We start from the raw sequence: 18,939 nt of genomic DNA, 5'->3' as shown, positions 1-18,939 counted from the left end.
AAGGTAGAGAGCTGTTAAAATTTGCTGGCTCACAGCTCACTCTTGGTCTGCCATTAGCCTTGTCTGCTGGGTTGCTGAGGGAGGGGAAAGTAGAGAATGGGGGAGGTTTGGGAAGGGTTAGAATCTCAAACTTATGAGGGCTGGACCTGTTTGACAGAGGTGGGGAATTAGGTGAGCATCTTGCTTCAAAGAGAAATTGACAAGCAATTTTACTCTGCATTTTCTCCCTAGACTTAAGCAGGAAACAACTACATCATGCAAAAACCCTGCAAAGAAAATGAAGGGAAAGCCAAGAGCCCCATGCCAAAGAGAGAAGAATGCCCCTATGGAGAATGTGAATGCCAGCAAACTGAAGGGACTTTTAGGCAAAGACTGCTTCAGTCTCTCGAGGAATTTAAAGAGGACATAGATTACAAGCATTTTAATAATGAAGAAATGACAAGAGAGGGAGATGAGATGGAAAGGTGTTGGGAAGAGATAAGGGGTCTGAGAAAGGAGTTTAGGGCTCTGCATTCTAACCATCGGCATTCCTGAGACCCTCCTTTTCACATTTGATGCATTTTCCCCCTGAATTCAGTTATTTTCTGTTATTAATATAGCTACCACTGGGTTCTTTTGGTGTGGATTTTCTTGCTAAATATTTGCTATCATTTTACTCCAATTCTTCAATATTCCTTTGATTTACATATGACTCTTGTTACCAACATCTCATCTTTAGACCCAGTCTCATTCATTTAATAGGATGTTTCATTCATTTGCATGAGAAGATGCTCATTGAATATTGTAAATGGAAAAAAATACATTGTAAAACATTATATATACACACATATAATGACCATTTATGCACTATAATGCAAAAAGTCTGAATTATTATACACCAAACCATTAATAGTGACTGTGTGGTCTGTACTTTATATCTTTTTTTAACCTATCTGTATCTTCTCATTTCCAAAAAAAATGAATATCTATATATGTGTGTGTATTATTTGTGTCACAAAAAGCTAAAAATAAACAGACACAGCTAAAGAACTTGTAAATGGCATTTGAAAGGCAGTGAAAGACTTAATAAACTCTTATAACAGAGCTAGGAATATAAACTTTAAATCACCTCTGGATCTCTTAGCCAGAGGAATAAAACTGGCAGTTATTACAGACACACTTGCTTGAGACCTGGTCTTTTCATGGGGAAAACATTTGCCTCAGAGGGCAGCTGTGGAGAAGAAAGGAGTTGTGCTTGGTGGGCTCATGTTCCCAGCTGTGTAGGACCCCAACCCACCACAGAACATAGTAATTTGAGGGAGGGCCCTGGCATGACTCAACCCCTGATCCAGAACAAGTCCAACAGGCAGGGAGGTAGGAGTTTCCATGCCAGTCCTGTGCTGCTGAGCTCCACCCCTGTCTCCCTTGGGTCCTGCCAAGTCTGCTGGGTCCTTTGCTCTCTGCTGGCCCCACTGCCGATGGGGCACTGGAACTGAGTGCCAAATCCCCACTGAGTTACCTGGAGTCCCCAGTGGGTTGAACTCCCCACTCTGCTTTCTGAAGCCTCAGTCTCCTTTATAATGACACTTAACACAGGTGGGGATTGTCCTAGGAATACCTGTTGTTAGCAAAACAGCCCCTTTTGGTTTTCCAGTGCCACAATCCCTCCTCCCCATAGGAGTCAGACTTGATGAGTCCATTTTGGGGGTCGGAATCTGATAAAGGGTTGAGAAAAAGATAGCATGCTATAGTCGGAGTTTTTGCTCTAAATCTAAGGACTAAGGTTTTGTTTCCCTTTTCTCATGAAATATTCTCTTCCTGAAGGCTCCTGGCAGGCCTGCCTTACTCATTCAGAAGAGTCTTTGGGGCATACGTAAATTATACAAAGTGATTCAGGAAATAGATCTAAAGGAATAATCTCTCTCCTAAATCAGAAATGATAGAGGCGAAATAACAACAGACCCCACAGAAATACAAATGATTGTTAAAAAATACTATGGACAGCTCTACTCCAACAAACTAGACAACCTGGAGGAAATGGACAAATTCCTAGAAAAATACAACATTCCAAAACTCAATCAGGAAGAATCTAAAAATCTCAACAGGCCAATAACTATGGAAGAAATTGAAGCAGTCATCAAAAAGCTTCCAGCAAACAAAAGCCCAGGACCAGACGGCTTCACAGGGGAGTTTTACCAAACATTCAAGGAAGAACTAAAACCTATCCTCCTCAGACTACTACAAAAAATTCAAGAGGAAGGGACACTTCCAAGCTCATTCTATGAAGCCAGCATCACCCTAATACCAAAACCAGGTAAAGACAACACAATGAAAGACAATTACAGGCCAATATCCCTCATGAACATAGATGCCAAAATCCTCAACAAAATCTTAGCAAATCGGATCCAGCAGTACATCAGAAAGATCATACACCATGACCAAGTAGGATTTATCCCAGGGATGCAAGGACGGTACAATATCCGCAAATCAATAAATGTGATACATCACATAAACAAATTGAAAGAAAAAAACCACATGGTCATATCAATTGATGCAGAAAAAGCATTTGACAAAATTCAACACCCATTTTTGATAAAAGCTCTCAGCAAGGTGGGAGTAGAAGGATCATACCTCAACATAATAAAAGCCATATATGACAGGCCCACAGCCAACATCATACTCAATGGACAAAAACTAACACCATTTCCCCTAAGAACAGGAACAAGACAGGGATGCCCCCTCTCACCACTCCTGTTCAACATAGTACTGGAAGTGTTAGCCATTGGAATTCGGCAAGAAGAAGAAATAAAAGGCATCCAAATTGGAAAAGAGGAAGTAAAACTGTCCTTATTTGCAGACGACATGATATTATACATACAAAACCCTAGAGACTCCATCAAAAAGCTACTAGACTTAATACATGAATTTGGCAATGTAGCAGGATACAAAATTAACCCCAAGAAATCTGAGGCATTTCTATACACCAATAGTGAACTTTCAGAAAGAGAGATTATAAAAACAACCCCGTTTACCATCGCACCAAAAAAATTAAGCTACCTAGGAATCAACTTAACTAAAGAGGTAAAAGACCTCTACTCAGAAAACTACAGGACGTTGAAAAAAGATATAGAGGAAGACATAAACAGTTGGAAGAACATACCGTGTTCATGGATTGGTAGAATCAACATCATTAAAATGTCCATACTACCCAAAGCAATCTATAAATTCAATGCACTTCCCATTAAAATACCAACGGCATACTTCAGAGATCTAGAACGAACTCTCCAAAAATTCATCTGGAATAAAAAAAAAAAGACCCCGGGGAGGAAAAATGGCGGAGGTATAAGCGGACATGTCCTGTGCCTTGTCCTGGAGCAGATAAGGGTGAGCAGCTGAAACGGGTAACATTCAGCCCGAATAGGTAGAGGATTTTCAGCTGAGAGATTGTCTGCAGCTAGGAAAGACTGAGAACCCCCCAGGGGAAAAAAAAGGACGGTTGGAGACTGCGGCTGAAGCCTCTCCTGGTGCGCCAGCTAAGCAGCGGAGACTGCGCCATCTTGGGTGATTGTTGCCGGCATCCAGAGACCAGCTACTAACCTGGAAACAAGGGATCTCAAGCAGCGTGATTGCGTGATCTCAGACGAGCACTGCTTCTTCTCACGGAAAGGTTGGACATCCCCTAAAGGTGCGGTTTGCAGTTCGGGTTGGAGGGAGGACCGAACTCGAGCGCGCGCGCGCGCGCGCGCGCGGGGCGGAATCTGCGCCCCACAGAGTCCGCAGCCACTGGGACCAGCGTGACCCGAGAGTGGGGAAGGGGCCCCACAGGGCTGCTGGCAGAAGGGAACGCGAAAAATGAGCCCATAGCTGGACTGGATGTAAAGGAGCAGCCTTGGACTTTGCCAATCTGCTGGCTGCTTGGTGCCAGGGGCGAGTGGGCGCGCGGAGACTGCGCGCGCGGAGACTGTGCGCAGACCTGGAAGGTGGAGGCTTGCGAATTCGCACAACTATCAGGCTCTTGTTACAGTTCCCCTTAGATCCGTGCATTTGATTATTAAACCCAGCGCATGGGATTCCCCAGTTGGGGTCATTCGCAGAGCCTGTAGGGGAAAGTTCTTTTTGGGGAGCCTGGGAAACAGCGGACAGTGGCAAGGAACCAGCTCTGGGCAGTGGTCTTTCCCGAATCAGTTTCAAATACCATAGAGGACAAAACCCTACTGATAGAGAGGACTTAGAGCCTCGGTGGTAAATCCAGACACACTGCCACCCAGAGGCAGAGCCACGAACTGTCTCTTTTGCGATCACAAATAAAGGCAGTCTGGTAAAAAAATACAACCTGCCTTAAAATCAGGTCTGTGGTTTACTGCACGGAGGGACAGTGTATCGCAGGGAAGTTCAACACTCCCCTGAATGCCTGGCAGGACTGAGGCGTGCCAAAAAGAAGAGTGGAAGATCTGAAGCACCTTCACTTCCGAATATTTTTATATATATATTTTTTTAATTCTTTTTTCACCATTTCATTAAGAACCTATTTTATTTTTTTTTATTTTTTTTTCATCACCTGATTTTACCTTTTTAATTACTACATTTTTTTAACCAGTATTACTGCTATCCTTTTACCATTTTTTCAAGTGTCATTTTATTTTTTATTATTTTTTTTATTTTTCTTTATTTTATTTTGGGATTAGTGTTCTACACTCTATTTTCATCGTTCCTTTAGCATCATTTCTCTCTATTTCACATTTACCCTTAAGCCAAAACTCTCTTCCTCACTTTTCCCCTTTTGTTGTCCTGTTTCTCTTACCCTATTCCTGCTTTGGATTTTACCTATTCCTTCTTTCTACCCACTGTCTAAATTTCACCCTACTTATATATCTAATTTCCAATCCCTCGCTCTCCCCATACAAATAGCCTCTTCCCCACCTCTATTTCATTCTCTTAATTTTTTTTTTGTTTTGTTTTTGTTGTTGGTTGTTTTTTTTGGTTTTTTTTTTTTTTGTGGTCTTTTTGTGTTTTTTTTTTTTTTTTTTTCTCTCCCTTTTCCCAATCTCATTTCAGCACTCCTTTTTGGTTTTTATTTTTCTCTCTAATATTTTTCTCTTTTTTCTTCTTTATCCCCTAATTCTCTTCGCTCGGGGGGGGTCACCTTTATTTGGGGTTATTAATATTGTGAATGCATTTAGTTCGGTGCCTTGTACGTTGTGCCTTGTTGTGTTGTATTTTGTGCCTTTGAATCAGCGCAACAGAGAGAGATCTACATAACCAAACACCTTGAGAAGAGAAATCATGGTGAAACAAAGAACCAACCCAAATATGAAAGAAAAACAGGCATCATCAGAAAAGGAAGTAAACGAAATAGAGGCAATGGAGGCAAGCAACCTGTCAGAGAAAGAATTCAGAGTAATGGTCATAAGGTGGATGAAAAGAATGGAAGACCAATTCAACAATATGTGTAGGAACCAAGAGGAAATGAAGAAGAACCAAGAGGAAATGAAGAGAAACCAAGAAGAAATGAAAAACGACATCACTGCCATAAAGAACTCAATAGAAAGCATCAACAGTAGACTAGAAGAAGCAGAGGACCGTATCAGCGAGCTAGAAGACAAGGTAGAAAAAAATACCCAAACAGAACAGCTTCTAGAAAAAAAAATTAAAAAGCAGGAAGAGAGCCTAAGAGAACTCTGGGACAATGCTAAACGAAACAACATCCGAATAATAGGGGTGCCAGAAGGAGAGGAAACTGAGCAAGGAATAGAAAACCTGTTTGAAAAAATAGTAACAGAAAATTTCCCTGATATAGGGAGGAAAAAACTCACACAAATCCAAGAAGCTCACAGAGTCCCAAACAAAATGAACCCGAAAAGACCGACACCAAGGCACATAATAATTAAATTGGCAAACACCAACGACAAAGCAAGAATCTTAAATGCAGCCAGAGAGAGACAGAAAGTTACCTACAAAGGATCCCCCATCAGACTAGCGACCGATTTCTCAACAGAAACACATCAGGCAAGAAGGGAATGGAATGAAATATACAAAGTCATGCAAAGGAAGGGTCTGAATCCAAGAATACTATACCCAGCGAGGCTATCAATCAAAATTGAGGGTCAAATCAGGAGCTTCACAGACAAAAATGGTCTACGGGAGTTTATTACAACCAAACCAGCAATGCAAGAAATGCTAAAGGGTCTGCTGTAAATAGAAAAAACAGGAAACAAAGAAGGAACGCAGCGGTAAAGAACAAAAATGGCGACTAACAAGTTTCTATCAATAATAACTTTAAATGTAAATGGATTAAATTCCCCAGTCAAAAGGCATAGGGTAAATGAGTGGATAAGAAAACATGACCCATATATCTGCTGTCTACAGGAAACCCACCTCAGAAAAAAAGACGCACACAGACTGATGGTGAAGGGATGGAAAAAGGTTTTTCAGGCCAATGGAACTGAAAAAAAAGCCGGGGTAGCAATACTTATATCTGACAAATTAGATCTCAAAGTGAAGGACATAAAAAGAGATCAAGAAGGCCACTTCATAATACTAAAGGGAGCAGTCCAACAAGAAGAAATAACTCTGGTAAATATATATGCACCCAATATAGGAGCACCCAAATACGTAAGAAAGCTTCTGGAGAAGATCAAGGGAGAGATTGACAGCAATACAATCATAGTAGGGGACCTTAACACCCCATTATCGCCACTGGACAAATCCTCTAAACAGAAACTCAGCAAAGAAACATCAATTCTAAATGACTCACTAGATCAGATGGAATTAATTGACATCTTCAGAACATTTCACCCCAAAGCCACAGAATATACATTCTCCTCAGGTGCACATTTGTCATCTTCAAAGATAGACCATATATTGGGTCACAGACAAAGTCTCTTCAAATTCAAGAAAATTGAAATCATATCAAGTATCTTCTCAGACCACAAAGGCATAAAACTGGAAATCAACTACAACAAAAATAATCCAAAAAAATCAAACACATGGAGACTAAATAGCATGCTATTAAACAACGACTGGGTCACCAGTGAGATCAAAGAAGAAATAAAAAACATCATGGCAACGAATGACAATGAAAACACAACAATCCAAAACCTATGGGACACAGCAAAAGCAGTCTTGAGAGGGAAGTTCATAGCTCTACAAGCCTACTGCAAGAAACAAGAAACAATGAGAATAAATGACCTAACACTACAACTCGAAGAATTAGAAAGAGAGCAACAAAAAAAGCCCACTGTAAGCAGAAGGAAGGAAATAACAAAGATCAGAGCGGAGATAAACGACATAGAGACCAAAAAAACAATACAAAAGATCAACAAAACCAAGAGCTGGTTCTTTGAAAGGATAAACAAGATTGATACACCTCTAGCCAGGCTCACCAAGAAACAAAGAGAGAGGACCCAAATAAACAAAATCAGAAATGAAAGAGGAGAAATAACAACAGACCCCATAGAAATACAAAGGATTGTTAGAAAATACTATGAACAACTCTACTCCAACACACTAGACAACCTGGAGGAAATGGACATATTCCTAGATAAATACAACCTTCCAAAACTTAACCAGGAAGAATCTAAAAATCTCAATAGGCCAATAACTATGGAGGAAATCGAAGCAGTAATCAAAAAGCTTCCAGCAAACAAAAGCCCGGGGCCAGATGGCTTCACAGGGGAGTTTTACCAAACATTCAAGGAAGACCTAAAACCTATCCTCCTCAGACTATGTCGAAAGATCCAAGAGGAAGGAACACTTCCCAGCTCATTCTATGAAGCCAACATCACCCTAATCCCAAAACCAGATAAAGACAATACAATGAAAGAGAATTATAGGCCAATATCCCTCATGAACATAGATGCCAAAATCCTCAACAAAATCCTAGCAAATCGGATCCAGCAGTACATCAAAAAGATCATACACCATGACCAAGTAGGATTTATCCCAGGGATGCAAGGATGGTACAATATCCGCAAATCAATAAACGTGATACATCACATAAACAAATTGAGAGAAAAAAACCACATAGTCATATCAATTGATGCGGAAAAAGCATTTGACAAAATCCAACACCCTTTCTTGATAAAAACTCTCAGCAAGATAGGAATTGAGGGAGCATACCTCAACATAATAAAAGCCATATATGACAAACCCACAGCCAACATCATAATCAATGGGCAAAAACTAAAACCATTCCCCCTAAAAACAGGAACAAGACAGGGATGCCCCCTCTCACCACTCCTGTTCAACATAGTACTGGAAGTACTAGCCATTGCGATCAGACACGAAGAAGAAATAAAAGGCATCCAGATTGGAAAAGAAGAAGTAAAACTGTCCTTATTTGCAGATGACATGATACTGTACATACAGAACCCTAAAGACTCCATCAAAAAATTATTAGACTTAATAAATGAATTCGGCAATGTAGCAGGATACAAAATTAATGCTAAGAAATCCATGGCATTTCTTTACACCAATAGTGAACTTACAGAAAGTGAAACTACAGAAGCAATCCCATTTACCATTGCACCAAAAAAATTAAAATACCTAGGAATAAACTTAACTAAGGAGGTAAAAGACTTATATGCTGAAAACTACAGGACACTGAAAAAAGAGATAGAGGAAGACATAAACAGATGGAAGAATATACCGTGTTCATGGATTGGTAGAATCAACATCATCAAAATGTCCATACTACCCAAACCAATTTATAGATTCAATGCAATCCCCATTAAATTACCTATGGCATATTTCACAAATCTAGAACAAACGTTCCAAAAATTCATCTGGAATAAAAAAAGACCCCGAATAGCTGCAGCAATCCTGAGAAAACACAAAGTAGGTGGGATCTCAATACCAGATATCAAACTGTATTACAAAGCCACTGTTCTTAAAACAGCTTGGTACTGGCACAAGAACAGACATATAGATCAATGGAATAGAATAGAGACCCCAGAAATTGACCCAATCCACTATGCCCAATTAATATTCGACAAAGGAGGCAAGAGCATACAATGGAGTCAAGACAGTCTTTTCAATAAATGGTGTTGGGAAAATTGGACAGATACATGCAAAAGGATGAAACTAGATCACCAACTCACACCATACACAAAAATAAACTCAAAATGGATAAAAGATTTAAACGTAAGACGGGAAACCATAAAAATACTAGAGGAATCCACAGGCAGCGAAATCGCAAACATATGCCGAAGAAATTTCTTCTCTGATAATGCTCCTAGGGCAATGGAAACTAAAGAGAAAATAAACAAATGGGACTACATCAAAATAAAAAGCTTTTGCACAGCAAAGGAAACCATCAAAAAAACAACAAGAAGACCCACTACATGGGAGAACATATTTACCAATGATACCACCGATAAGGGTTTAATTTCCAACATATACAGGGATCTCATGAAACTTAACAAAAGGAAGATAAACAATCCAATAAAAAAATGGGCAACGGACCTAGATAGACACTTTTTGAAAGAGGACATACAGAAGGCAGAAAGACATATGAAAACCTGCTCAAAGTCACTAATTATACGAGAGATGCAAATCAAAACGACAATGCGTTATCATCTCACACCTGTCAGAATGGCTATCATCAACAAATCAACAAACAACAAGTGTTGGAGAGGATGTGGAGAAAAAGGAACCCTTCTGCACTGCTGGTGGGAATGCAGACTGGTGCAGCCACTGTGGAGAACAGTATGGAGCTACCTCAGAAGACTAAAAATGGAACTCCCATTTGACCCTGTGATCCCACTTCTAGGAATATATCCCAAGAAACCAGAAACGCCAATTAGAAAGGATATATGCACCCCTATGTTCATAGCAGCACAATTCACCATAGCTAAGATTTGGAAACAGCCTAAGTGCCCATCAGCAGATGAGTGGATTAGAAAACTGTGGTACATATACACAATGGAATACTATGCTGCGGTAAAAAAAAAGGAACTCTTGCCTTTTGCAACAGCATGGATGGAACTGGAGAGCATTATGCTAAGTGAAATAAGCCAGTCAGAGAAAGATAAATACCACATGATCTCACTCATTTGTGGATTATAGAGAACAACATAGATTGATGAAAAAGGACAGACCCAAAGACTGAGAAACAGCGATCAGGCTATCAATCCCTAGAAGGAAAGTAGGGGAGGGTGGGGGTAAGGGGAAGAGATCAACAGAAGGACTTGTATACATGTATATAAGCCAAACCAATGGACATGGACAACGGGGGGATGGGAGCACGAGTTTGTGTGTGGGGGGGAGGTTGGGGGTTAAAGGGGGGGATGAGGACACATTTGTAATTCCTTAACTAATAATAATAAAAAAAAAAAATCAACAAAAAAAAAAAAAAAAAAAAAGACCCCGAATAGCTGCAGCAATCCTGAAAAAGAACAAAGTAGGTGGGATCTCAATACCAGATATCAAGTTGTATTACAAAGCCACTGTTCTCAAAACTGCCTGGTACTGGCACAAGAATAGGCATATAGATCAATGGAATAGAATAGAGAGCCCAGAAATCGGCCCGAACCAATATGCTCAATTAATATTTGACAAAAGAGGCAAGAACATACAATGGAGCCAAGATAGTCTCTTCAATAAATGGTGCTGGGAAAATTGGACAGATACATGCAAGAAAATGAAACTAGACCACCAACCTACACCATACACAAAAATAAACTCAAACTGGATAAAGGACTTAAATGTATGACAGGAAACCATACAAATACTAGAAAAATCCAAAGGCAACAAAATCTCAGACATATGCCGAAGCAATTTCTTCACTGATACAGCTCCTAGGGCACTTGAAACAAAAGAGAAAATGAACAAATGGGACTACATCAAAATAAAAAGCTTCTGCACAGCAAAAGAAACCATCAACAAAACGATGAGAAAACCCACTGTGTGGGAAAACATATTTGCCAATGTCATATCTGATAAGGGCCTAATCTCCAAAATTTATAGGGAACTCATACAACTCAACAAAAGGAAGATAAACAATCCAATCAAAAAATGGGCAAAGGACCTAAATAGACACCTTTCAAAAGAGGACATTCAGAAAGCCAAGGGACATATGAAAACATGCTCAAAGTCACTAATCATCCGAGAGATGCAAATCAAAACAACAATGAGGTACCATCTCACACCTCTCAGACTGGCTATCATCAACAAATCCACAAACGACAAGTGCTGGAGAGGATGTGGAGAAAAAGGAACACTTGTGCACTGCTGGTGGGAATGCAGACTGGTGCAGCCACTATGGAAGACAGTATGGAGTTTCCTTAAAAAACTGAAAATGGAACTCCCATTTGACCCTGTGATCCCACTCCTAGGAATATATCCCAAGAAACCAGAAACACCAATCAGAAAGGATATATGCACCCCTATGTTCATAGCAGCACAATTCACCATAGCTAAGATCTGGAAGCAGCCTAAGTGCCCATCAGTAGATGAATGGATTAGAAACCTGTGGTACATCTACACGATGGAATACTCTAAAAAGGAAGGAACTCTTACCATTTGCAACGTCATGGATGGAACTGGAGAGCATTATGCTAAGTGAAATAAGCCAGTCAATGAAGGAAAAATACCACATGATCTCACTCATTCATGGATAATAGAGACCATTATAAACTTTTGAACAATAATAGATACTGCTGCCTCAAACAGATTGTCAAACTGCAGCGGGAAGGCTGGGGAGGGTTGGGGGGCAGGAGGTAGGGGGGTAAGAGATCAACTAAAGGACTTGTATGCATGCATATAAGCATAACCAGTGGACATAAGACATTGGGGGATAGGGGAGGCTAGGGGACTGTCTAGGGTGGGGGGATAAAATGGACACATATGTAATACCCTTTGTAATACTTTCAGCAATAAATTAAAAAAAAATAAAAATAAATAAAGAACAAAAAAAAATAATAAAGGAATAATCTCTCTCTCTCTCTCTCTCTCTCTCAATCTCTCTCTCTCTCTCTCGCTCTCTCTCTCTTTCTCCTTTCCCCTGCTGAAACTTGTAAAAATTCTTTGTGAGGCTAATATATAATATATAACATATTATTTATAAATATATATAAATATATATAAAACATATACTTTTAGTGTACATATATACATATGTTTGTTATATATTTAGTGTATATATGTGATATGTGTATATATTTTAGTCTTACAAAATATATGTATATACATATGTATATAAACATAAGTACAGTGGGGCCTTGACTTACGAGTGTCCCGACTAATGAGTTTTTCTGAGATACGAGCTGTCTCTCGGCCCAATTTTTTGCTCTGAGTTGACAGAGTAATTTGAGTTAACAAGCTCCTTAACGAGCTCCATCATGGAATGAATTAAACTCGTAAGTCAAGGCCCCACTGTATTTTATTTCTGACTGCATAAAATTGGCAGTAATCTATTTCTAGAGAAATAGGAAAGGGATCATTCACCAAATTCAGTCTATAACATTATTGCAACATTGTATAACAGAACTCTTAACAAAGGTAGCTCCTTACATCTAGAGTGCTTATTAAAAGTGCAAAATTCAGCTGGACTGGTGTGGCTCAGTGATTGATGTCAACCTATGAACCAGGAGGTCACAGTTTTATTTCTGGTCAGGCCACATGCCCGGGTTGCGGTCTCGATCCCCAGTGTGGGGTGTGCAGGAGGCAGCTGATCAATGATTCTGTCATCATTGATGTTTCTATCTCTCCCTCTCCCTCTCTGAAATCAATAAAAATTTAGTTTAAAAAATTAAAAATAAAATATTGAAATAAAAATTAAGTAAGAAATAATGTATAATTTGTGATGTGATTATCTTCTTAAGCATGAAAGAAAATCCAGAAGTTATAAAGAAAACATATCAAAAGTCCAAAGACAAATAAACTGGGAGAGAATATTTGCAGTACCATGACAGATCATGGAAAAATATCTCTAATACTGCAATAGCTTTTACAAATGAAAAACAAAAAGACAAATAAAGCAGTAAAAAAATGTGCATTCTATATGACCCAGCACTTCTACTGTTTTGTATTACCATAGAGATATAGATACACATGAGCACAGGAAAGCATAGATAGATGTCTATTGTGGCATTGTTTTTAATAGCCAAGATATTGAAGATAGCCTGTCATCGAAAGGGAAATTTTAAATAAACTGTGGTCTATCTATACCAAAAAAACTACACAGTAATTGAAAAGAATGAATTTATTATATTGCTACATCTCCAGGATTATCCTATATAATAAAAGCCCAATGACTGAATGGTAGAACTACCAGAATGACTGGAACAACCGTGGCCCCTAACCCCAGCCGGCCCCACCCCCGATTGATCCCCATCAGGGCAGGCTGACTGGGCCACACCAGTGCACGAATTTGTGAACTGGGCCTCTAGTTGTTAAATAAGGACATTATATATTTTATGTGGCTATTACCACAAATAATAATGTCACATTAATGAGTTACTTAGTTCATCTTTTTTTGTTTTTTTGTTAATCCTCACCTGAGGTTATTTTTTTCCATTGATTTTTAGAAAGAGTAGAAGGAAGGGGGAGAGAAAGAAATATTGATGTGAGAGGGCTAGGAATCTAACCTGCATCCCAGGTACATGTCCTTGACCAGGAATTGAACCCGAGACCTTTCGGTGCTTGTGTCAATGCTCTAACCGCGGAGCACACCAGCCAGGGCTACTTAGTTTATTTTAATATACTTTAATCACACCTCCAATTTCAATTAATCTCCTCCCCATAATTAAACACTTATCAGTTTGATGATTATCCATCTAGAAACTTATATATTTCTGTTTTGTATTTTAACTAAATATTATAATATTACATTATGACTTTCAGGTGCCCTTCATTATGAATTATAAGCTATTAGGCTCTTTGGTTATAAAGGAGACTCCTGTACAACTCAACTGAAATATGGTCTATGGTGGTTGTGCACATTAACATCTACAATAATAAAAGCATAATATGCAAATCGACCAAATGACCAAACAGTAGAACAACTGTCTGGACGACCTTCCAGACGACCACACTATGACACCCACTGACACCAGGCCAGCCAAGGTGGGTGTGATGCGATTGGCCAGGGGTCCAGTCATCACCCCATGATCGCCCTGCAGAGGGAGGCCCAGGCTACCAACCGGTGGGCTGTGGCAGGTGGGCGAGGCCTCCCTCTGCAGGGGCGATCCATCCAAGAGCACTGGTCAGGAGGGCAGGGCCTACCTCTTTGGGGCAATCCATCGCGGGCCTCCTGGACTGTGAGAGGGCACAGGCCGGGCTGAGGGACCACCCCCTCCCGAGTGCACAAATTTCATGCACTGGGCCTCTAGTAGATTTATAATTATTGTTTTATGCATTTGTCTTTTAAGTAATATAGAAAACAAGAGGCATTATAAACCAAATATGCAAAACTACTTACTTTTATATTTACCCTTGTAGCTACCTTCACCATTGTTGTTTATTTCTTCATATGATTTTTGAGTTACTTATCTATGTCTTTATTTCAGCTTGGAAGTCTTATAGGATTTTGCAGAGGTAAGTACATACAAATGCGAATAAATATATTTTCTATAGTTTGAATGTACCTTACATTACTCAAACCATTCCCCTGTTAATTAGCATTCAAATAATTTCTATGTTTTACCCATTTAAAGCAATTCTGCCTGCAATTAACATGCTTGTACAGATATCAAATTTACTGGTATTTTTATTTCTATGGAATAGATTCTGGAAAGTAGGAATTATTAATCAAAAAGTATGTGTTCTCTTACATTTCCTAGCCTCCTTTGCACATATGTTGGGGCTATCAAATGTAATATAAGACACTTCTAATACTTATAAACATGGCTGGGTGGTCTCTCCACTCTCCTTTCAGTAACCTTGGAAACCATGTGTACCATCTGGAACACATGACTGTGAGATGAATGCAAGCTAGAAACCTGAATAATCAATGGAGCAGAGCCACGCAAAAGAGCCAGTAACTCTCATTGAACTATGACATGAAGAAGTAATAAATTGTTCTAAAGCCACTGAGCTAGCCCCTTTCATCTTAATATACTGCTTTCACCACACCTCCAATTTCAATTCCCTGCCCACAATTAAACACAATTTGAAGTATATCCATTTAGAAATTTATATATTTCTGTTTTGCATTTTAACTAAATATTATATTATAGTTATTGTCATATTATTTTTACTTAATATTCCTAAAGATGCTTCAATATAAGAATCTCATTCTTTTTAATAACTGTAGTATTTTTAAAAAATATATTTTTATTGATTTCAGAGAGGAAGGAAGAGGGAGAGTGAGATAGAAACATCAATGATGAGAGAGAATCATTGATAGGCTGCCTCCTACATGCACCCTACTGGAGATCGAGCCCACACCCCAGGCATGTGTCCTTGACCAGAATTGAACCCAGGACCCTTCAGTCCACAGGCCAACCCTCTATTCACTGAGCCAAACCAGCTAGGGCATGACTGTAGTTTTTTTTGATACAGGTTAATCACAGTTTATTTGCCTTTTCCCTTGTGATGACTTAGGCTATTTTCAATATTTTGGCTCTTACATACAATGCCACAATAGACATCTATCTATGCTTTCCTGTGCATGCGTGTACCTATATTTCTATGGTAATACAAAACAGTGGAAGTGTTTGCTCATATGGTATGTACATATTTTACTGGTTTGTTTATTTACCACACTATAAGCCATAAACATATCCATCACCTCCAAAGTCCTGATGCATATTGATACAAAAATCCTCAACAGCATACTAGAAAGCTAAGCCAGAAGCATATTAAAGAAAACTTTACATTATGATAAACTGGAAATTATTCACAAATATGCAAGGAGTGATTCAACATATAAAAATTACATTAATATAAGAAAATGAAAACTACATCATTACCTCAATTGATGCAGAAAAAGCATTTGACAAACTCCAACAGTCTTTCATGATAAAAAAAACAACAACACTAAAAAATCTAGGAATATAAGAGGATTGTCTCAACATAATAAAGGGTATTTATGAAAAAGTCAATGCTAAATTATACTCAATATGTGAAAGATGGAAAGCTTTCTACGTAAGATCAGGAACAAGACAAGGATACCTGCTTTCACCACTATTATACTGAAATTTCTAGTCAGAGAAATTAAGCACGAAAAAGTAATTAATCAAATTTAGCATCCCTATCAAGATGGTGCCGCAAGCAAATGCAATACTACTAGAATCCTCCAACAACCACATCAAAATTAAAATGAAACTACAGAACAACCATCATTCTACAGAACTGTCTAAAATATAACCAAACAGAAATCCAATAACTATGAATACAATAAAGAGCCCAGATAGCGTGGCTCAGTGGTTGAGCATTGACCTATGAACCAAGGTCACGGCTCAATTCCCGGTCAGGACATGTGCCGGGTTGCGGGCTCTATCCCCAATGTGGGGCACACAGGAGGTAGTCTATCAGTGATTTTTTCTCATCATTGATGTTTCTACCTCTCTCTCCCTCACCCATCCTCTCTGAAATCAATAAAAATATATTTTTAAAAATAATATAAAAATTGAGAGGGGCAGCCCTGGCTGGTGTGGCTCAGTTGGTTGGGCATTGTCCCATGCACCAAGAGGCTGCCAGTTTGATTTCTGGTCAGGGCACATGCTCAGGAGGGAGTATGCAGGAGGCAGCCAATTGATGTTTGGCTCTCACATTAATGTTTCTCTCTCTCTCTCCCTCTTCCTTCCTCTCTCTCTAAAAATCAATTAAAATATATATTTTTTTAAAAAAAATTGAGAGGGATATCTCAGCTGCAGAGTTTCCCTCATGAGTGAGAGGTCCTAGCCCCACACCAGGGCCCCAGGCCCCCCAGTCCAGAGAGTGCCAGCAAGAGAAATCCCCATAACCTGGCTATAAAAACCATTCTGCAAATAAGGACAGTTTTACTTCCTCTTTTCCAATTTGGATGCCTTTTATTTCTTCTTCTTGCCGAATTGCAATGGCTAACACTTCCAGTACTATGTTGAACAGGAGTGGTGAGAGGGGGCATCCCTGTCTTGTTCCTGTTCTTAGGGGAAATGGTGTTAGTTTTTGTCCATTGAGCATGATGTTGGCTGTGGCATGCATATAAGCATAACCAGTGGACATAAGACATTGGGGGATAAGGGAGGCTAGGGGACTGTCTAGGGCGGGGGGATAAAATGGACACATATGTAATACCCTTTGTAATACTTTAAGCAATAAATTAAAAAAAAAACCAAAACCATTCTGTATTGTAGCTGAATGAGACAGAGAGCTGCTGGATTCCCAGGCGGTCCTTTCAAAGGGCCCCCACACAGATTTACTTGGACTCACTCCCTCTGAATTACAAGGCTCGGGCAGCAGCTTGAAAGGCACCAAGGACATACAGGGAGAAACTGAATTATCTGGCATCTTGGCAAGAGCTGAGGCGGGGGCAGCTTTCACCAAGACAGAAGTGCTGGCAAAGACCATTGTGCCTTTACTGAGCCCTTCCCCCACAGAGCCAGGAGGTGGACACCGTATCTAAGTCTCCATTAACGTGGCTAACACTGTTCACCCCACCCTGGTAATTCCCTGAGATCATACCCCACCCAACTTGTGGGCCCACCCAAGCTACTTCTAGTGGCTTTTCCATATTAATGGCCTGTCTTGGCTCATACTTCAAACTTTTCTTAAATCTGTCAAACAAACAGCATCTGGCCTGGGAGGGGTGCCCCATACCTCTTGCTAAGTGTCCCCAGTCCTGGCACTAGTGGCAGCCAGCCTTGGTTCACAGCTTGGCCTCTCCTGGGCATCTCTAAACCCAGCAAAAGTAGCATTTACTTGTAGATCACTTTGTAGCTCATGCCCTGTGGTCCCAGGCAGGACACAGGTGGCAGCTGACCTTGGCCTGCACCTCCAGGAGGCTCCAGAGCCGCTTCCACAAGTCACACAATCAAGGAATAGAAAGAGTAAGCATCAGAGCCCAGTTGAAGTAAGTCCTGCTCAATGGGGTGAGCCCCTGCACAGCGAATCCTCCATAGTGGTTGCAGTTAGTTCTTGCAGCCAATCAGCCTGGGGGTAAATCCCTCCCATTGATATGCCAATAGCAATCAAAGTTCAAGTACAACAGAAGGGTGTACACAGCACACATGGTGGAGCCCACCTGGAGTGCCTGGTTTAGGTTATCAGGGAGGCTGTGCCACTGACCCCACAGAACACCTACTACAAAAGGCCATTCTACTAAGCCCAGGAGACATAGCAGCTCTACCTAATAATACATAGAAACAAACACAGGGAGGCTGCCAAAAAAGGAGACAAAGAAACATCTCCCAAAAGAAAGAACAGAACAAAACTCCGGAAAAAGAACTAAAACAGAGACAAGCAATCTACTAGACGCAGAGTTCAAAACACTGCTTATAAGGATGCTCAATGAACTTAGGTGAAGACTAGATGAACTTAATGAAAACTTCACCAAAGACATAGGAAACATAAAAATGGAACTAGAACACATAATAAAGAACCAGTCAGAATACATGAAATGAAATGAAGAATATATTACAAGGAGATTAAAAATGGTGGCAGAGTAAGTGGATGCTACACAGACATGCTCCGAGGGCCACACTGGAATTACAACTAAAATACAAAAAAGAAATACTGAATAATCAACTGAAGACTAACTGGAGAGAACCCTGATAACCAAGGTCGGAAAGTGGAGACTGCATAGGGACTAGTAGGAAGGGCGGAGGCTCGAAAGGGCTGGCTGGGCTCCCACAGACAGCAGCTGAAGTTCCGGGAGAGATATCTTAGCTGTGGGGGGTTGCCACTGAGAATTCTGGGGCCCCCCAGCAAAGAGCACCAGAACTGAGAAAGGTGCTCACATAACATCTGCCTGTGAAAAGCAGGGTTGAAGTATGCCAGGGAGAGACGGCTGGCTGGAAATGCAGTCACCGTCTTAAA

General features: G+C 40.1%; 1 protein-coding gene across 1 annotated transcript; it reads left to right on the top strand.

Annotated features, from left to right (window-relative positions):
- Nucleotides 1-255: 255 nt before the first annotated feature.
- TCEAL7 (transcription elongation factor A like 7) lies at nt 256-640 on the top strand (the record flags this gene model as incomplete). The annotated part of the gene is made up of 1 exon (XM_081115334.1): nt 256-640. The coding sequence occupies one exon, from the start codon at nt 256-258 to the stop codon at nt 532-534; it is 279 nt and encodes a 92-aa protein (XP_080971460.1). The 3' UTR covers nt 535-640.
- Nucleotides 641-18,939: the final 18,299 nt, after the last annotated feature.

This window comes from Myotis nattereri (genome assembly GCF_964212035.1).
Source record: "Myotis nattereri genome assembly, chromosome: X".
Lineage (NCBI taxonomy): Eukaryota > Metazoa > Chordata > Mammalia > Chiroptera > Vespertilionidae > Myotis > Myotis nattereri.
Note: the sequence above shows the minus strand (reverse complement) of the source record. Positions and strands in the feature narration are given on the sequence as shown.